This window comes from Orycteropus afer, unplaced genomic scaffold (genome assembly GCF_000298275.1).
Source record: "Orycteropus afer afer isolate SDZICR_OR568_19922 unplaced genomic scaffold, OryAfe1.0 scaffold00083, whole genome shotgun sequence".
NCBI lineage: Eukaryota > Metazoa > Chordata > Mammalia > Tubulidentata > Orycteropodidae > Orycteropus > Orycteropus afer.
In genome coordinates, this window is record NW_006921670.1 from 5,602,803 (window position 1) to 5,608,280 (window position 5,478).

General features: G+C 44.2%; 1 protein-coding gene across 1 annotated transcript in view; it reads right to left on the reverse strand.

The window, feature by feature from the left end:
• Positions 1–4,520, reverse strand: part of ST13 (ST13 Hsp70 interacting protein) — a 47,395-nt gene extending 42,875 nt beyond the window's left edge. The window contains exon 1 of the mRNA XM_007941698.2: positions 4,411–4,520. Within this exon, the coding sequence (XP_007939889.1) occupies positions 4,411–4,520 (110 nt within the window). The remainder of the gene's footprint in view (positions 1–4,410) is intronic.
• Between the last annotated feature and the right edge of the window lie 958 nt (positions 4,521–5,478).

Here is a 5,478-nt window from a genome sequence, read left to right on the forward strand (position 1 = left end):
TCTGTGTTAATTGGTTTCCCTTTTCTTTGTTGAAGAGGGTCTGTGCAATCCTTCTGCCTAGTCCGCCATCTTGCCCCGCCTCTACTTCTTAATTCTTTACGTAGTGCCTGGGGTCTTAAAAGCTTGCAAGGCACAACAATTGGTCTCTATTCACCTGGAATAACACAACTAGTAGGAGAGTTAGGAAGAGGAGGAAACTATGGAATGTGTGGTTAATTGGCTCCATGAACAACAATTGCCTCCTCTCCCATGAGATCAGAAGAATGGGATGGTGCCTGGCTACTATTACCGAACACTGTGATCAGAGATTCCATAAAAGAATCCTGATCTAAAGAGGTAATCCAGAACAGACTTTCAAATTCTCACAGACTACAGTCTTTCTGAAGGCACAGAGGGTGGATGAACCTCAGAAACTATAGCACTCAGGTAATCTTTAAATCTTAAACCAAAAGCATCCCCTCAAGTCTTCTTAAAACCAAGTACTTCAGCTTACCTAATAAAGAAAAGTCTGGCTTTAGCATTATGCTCTTTTAAGAACTATATGGAATCAAACTGACAACAGCAAACAACATATGGGATCAAATGAAATCTGTCTTGGAAAAAGTACAGCCAGAATATTCCTTAGAAGCAAGGATGGCAAGACTTTGTCTCAAGTCCTTTGGACATGTGATTAGCAGGGAACCAGTTCCTGGAGAAGGATATTACTCTTGGTAGAGGGTCAGGGAAAAAGAGGAAGACCCTCAACCAGACGTGGTAACACTGCAACGATGGGCTTAGCAAGGATTGTGACGATGGTGCAGGACTGCACAAGGTTTTGTCCCATTATACACAGGGTCGCCACAAGTCTGAACTGACTTGACACACATCATCATAGGGGATCAACTTGACAACAGCAACTCGAAAGATGGGTTAGGATGGTTACATAATTTAAAAGAATTTAATCAATGTCACTAAATTGTGCATGTACAAACTGTTGTCTTATTACATGTATTCTCAGAAACAGCAAAATATAGAAAAAACACAGAAATACATACTTTTTCTGTTCTGTAGTGCAATGGCACAGTTAAAAAAGATGGTATGATCTACATCTAAATTTGCAATTCAGCATAATAAAATAATTTAACAATACAATAGGCATATTATTACCACAAATTCTTTACAATTCTGTTCTAAAGAAAAATTATTTTTCAAAAGAGGCACAGTTCTTCATAGTTAAATTTTAATAAAGACACAGGGCTTTTTTAAGTATGTTTCCTAGCCTCAAGATACAGTGTCCAAAAATGTATTTAAGGTGACATCCAAACATAATCACAGTAGTCTAATGTTAAAACTCTGGGAAGTGGAATTCCTATTAAAAAAAAATATATGAAACGGTATCTAAACCTAAGGAAAAAATCAGACAATGCCAAATTGAGAGAAATTCTACATGACTGGTCTGTAATCTTCTAAAGCATCAAAACTAGGAAAGTCAGGGAAAGGCTGAAGAATTGTTCCAGGATGAAGGAAACCAGGAAACAAGACAACTAAATGCAAAACGTAATTCTGAGGATTCAACAGTATTAAGGAGCTTGATCATTACATCATGGAGACTATCCTAGCTTGTAGGAAATACACACTATAAAATACTCCCTGGTGTTCAGGACCTAATACTGGCAGTTCACTATGGAACAGTTGAGGAAAAAAATTCTTTGTACTGTACCTGCAATCTTTTGTAAGATAATTTTTTTTTTTAATTATAAACATGAGGGTGACAAACACAAGAGGTTTTGTTTATAAATTAAACTTAAGAGTTACTCGCAGTCTAAATTCTAGTTAACTACTGGAAGGTAACACCAGTTTACAAGTTAAAAAAAAATAAAAATTTCCATTAATGCTTCCAAGATTTAGAACAAGCGAGTTTCCTGCCCAAAACTGCAAAACTGCAATTTAGACTCTGCCAATGTAGGCTTTTATGTCGTATATCAAACAGGGCCGGTGCAAAAACCTTCCATATATGGGATCACACAAGACTTTATTCATCATTCTATAAATTTGATAGCATTTAATCTACCTTGTGCTATAGTTATTTTATAATACAAGATAAACATAAATGAAACAACCCAGAAAAAAAAACTGAAATCACCTATGGGAAACATTAAAATGAGATACGTTGTCTATTTTTTCGTTTGTTTAAATAGCAGTAGCTGACATAATACAGTATTTTCCAGAGCTTAACCCAGAATTCTCTACATAGCTGTATTCACTTCATTTTAAGTTAACACTGTTCTGAGACACACTAACTTTCTTCACAGTGTCTCCCTGTTCCTGTCTAGTAGGAATGAAATTGTATCCACTCATTTCCAAGCCCATTTTTGGTGACAGCTATTTTTTCCTGTGATAGAAATCTGCTTCACCGGGAATTTTGGAACCATTTATCAGCTGTAAGACTTTTCCTCTCATGAGCAGATAGAAGAGAATAAAAGCCCGCAACTATTTTCAGTGAGCTTTTTGGATTTCCAAGTGATTCAATACAGAAGACGATAAACTCCATGCCTCAATTACTAGTCTAGAAATTTATGTCCCAAAACAACAAAAGCAAGAAGGCCAACTACACGATTAGCAAGAGCCAGTTACATTCATTCTAAACTCTAAAAAATCCAGAATCTGGGAAAATTTCTTTCCCTTACAGAAACCTGTGGGTTTTTCTCTTAAGATACCAACAACAATTTGCAAAACGGCATTCTTGTTGTCTACTGCTAGGCGTTATGCATCAGAACTGACTCAATGGCAGAGGGTTTGCATTTTCTAGATTAACAATAGAGTTACAGTAAAACTTAGAATGCCAGAACGTGGGTAAGGTGGAAACCTGTTACAGAAGGAAAGGCAACTAGTTATTTCCCACTAAATAGCTTAGAGAAAAGTGACTGCACCCTGCTCAGAGGCAAAAACTTGCAAGATCTTGGGGGTGGGGGAAGGTCCCAACGCATTCGGATTCACTATCACCCAAACTAAACCCTTTGCCATGGATTCCGTCGTAGTGACCCCTAGAGGATAGAGTATTACTGCCCCAGAGGGTTTCCAACGCTGTAATCTTTACGGAAACTGTAACGTCCTTCTCCCTCCAGCGACGGGTGGGTTTAACTCTCCTACCTTTCGGTTATCAGTTGATCGCTTTAACCACTGCAGCCAGGGCTCCTCTCACTGTACTATATATAGTACTAGTTAACTTCAAAAGCTCTCAAAATCTTATATATACAACGGGAACAAGCATCTTCCAGTAGCAGGAAATTCTGTGGCTAAAAACACCCAAAAACGTCTTTTAAAAAAGAAAAAAACAAATATATATATACACACACACACCACCATCCAACAACATTGATACAGATTTTAACGTATATCTCTTTCTTACAACAAGTTTTTTGCATGGAAGAAACATGCTTTCAAATACTTGGTAATTAGTATCATATTCCACTACAAAAATACTCCTGAAATAACCACACCAATGCTTAGGATTGTACCCCTCAGGCTTTGCACTATTATCACCGGAAGTACAACTTGTCAATCATGTCTTGCAAATTCCCCACCAGTAGTAGTGAGTCACCCTCTCTCCCTCAATACGTGCCTATCACTATCACACAGTAAAGATCAAAACAAAATCCTGTCTTCACTCATTCCATATCCCCCAACTGTTTATATGCTGAGGGCACGGTGCCCGCTCAATTAACTCCGGGCACGTAGCGAGGCACTCAAGAGTTAAAGTTCACCAACAGATCCTAGATGCATGCCAGCAGATCTCTGAAAAATCATTTTTCTCACTCTTTGTGTTTGAAGCGACAGCACTGCCACCAACGGCGTTAGAACATGTGACTGCCAAGAAAATTCTACGCAAATGGGATCTCTGATTTTCAGGATAATCAAATAGGGTGGCCTTTATTAGGGCAATTTGTAAACTTATTAACAAATAATTACAACAACATTATTTAAAGATTAAGGTCCACAAAGGAGGCGCCATGCGTCAACGTGACCTGCAGTAGACACCACAGATTCAAAGAAAAACAACTCTCCGCATAAGCTGACTTGGAGGGCCGACCCCATCCCTCACTCCTCCTGTCTACACCCGGCGGTATTATTCTGCCCACGACAAACTCCCGGTGACTGAAGGTGTGGGAAGCCAGCTCCTTCCACTCTGTCCTCGCCCCGACGCTAGCCAAAGCTCCCGATTCTCCATTAGCCCCCCGAAGTCGCCTCCCTTTCCTGGCCAGGGAGTGGGCCATAAGAAGGTGCAAGCCTTCCCGCTTCCCCCTCGGCCGCGACCCCTCTCGCACCGTCCGCCGTCCTCCCTCGCCTCGGCCCCAAGCCAATGCAGCCCAACTCCTCCTCCCGCCGGCCTCCCTCTTCCCACCCCCAACGGCTCTGAGGCCCGGGTCTCACCTCTCCACCCACTCCCTCAGGAAGCGCATTTCCTCGGCGTGCAGAATGCTCGGGTCCTGCTTACACATTTTCACGAAGGCCCGAAGCTCGCTCACTTTGCGGGGGTCCATTGTCCTCAGCTACAGGAGGCGGAGGACGCGGCTGAAGTGATTGTGGCCCGATTCCAGGGCCTGGCGCTAGCTCAGCGTGACCGCGTAGAAAGGGGTGGCTGCCTCGAGGCAGAAGAGACTAGAACCTCCCTGGCCGCTGGCTCCGCCCACGTAACGGTCTCGTGACCCCGGGTCCTTCGCTCGCTCATTTCTATCCCCGCCACCTGAGCTCCTGCGTACTGATTAGAACCTTCTAGAAGTGTGGCTGTCCGTACTGTTGCCTGCTTCTCTACGCACGTGCCAGTGCATTGGTTGGGTGAACCCCCTACTCGAGTGCTTTCAAGGTGGCGGGAGGTATCCGCCCCTCCAAGGAACCATTTAGAATCGGGCATTCTGTGAGTATACGCATGTAGTGAAGCATGACGCCATGACGCAATTAGGGCCGTCCGGGCGAAGCGGCGGGCACAGCCCTGGGCGTGACGTCAACGCGCCGCGCCGCGGCGGAAGGAAAGCCCGGTGAGCGGCGCCGTCCGGAAGGGGAGGGGCGGTTGCCCAGTTTCCTGGCGACGCATTCGTTCGGGCTGCAGCACTCCCAACGGTTTCCTTCTTCCTTTCTTGACGCGTGAGTGGGGTCATCATGCCCTGGCTACTCTCGGCTCCCAAGCTTGTTCGCGCCATAGCAAGTGCCCGCGGCCTCTCAGGTTAGACTCTCTTCCCACGGTGTCCCCTCTGAGACTTGCTCTCTGACAAGCCTCAGGCGCCTCAGACGGATCCAAGTTGGTCTCAGGCAAACCCTGGCTCGGCGGACCCTTCTGGGATCCCAGTTGGGGCCTCCGGCTCCAAAATCCTCTTGTGCGCTTCGCGGATTTCTTCATTCCCTGCTGCTCCTGGAAAAGGGTGGGCTCTGTGTTCCTTCTCCCGTTGAGTTATTCTGGGAAGCTGAAATGACTGCCACGAGAAAAGTATGTGCCATCCCCCA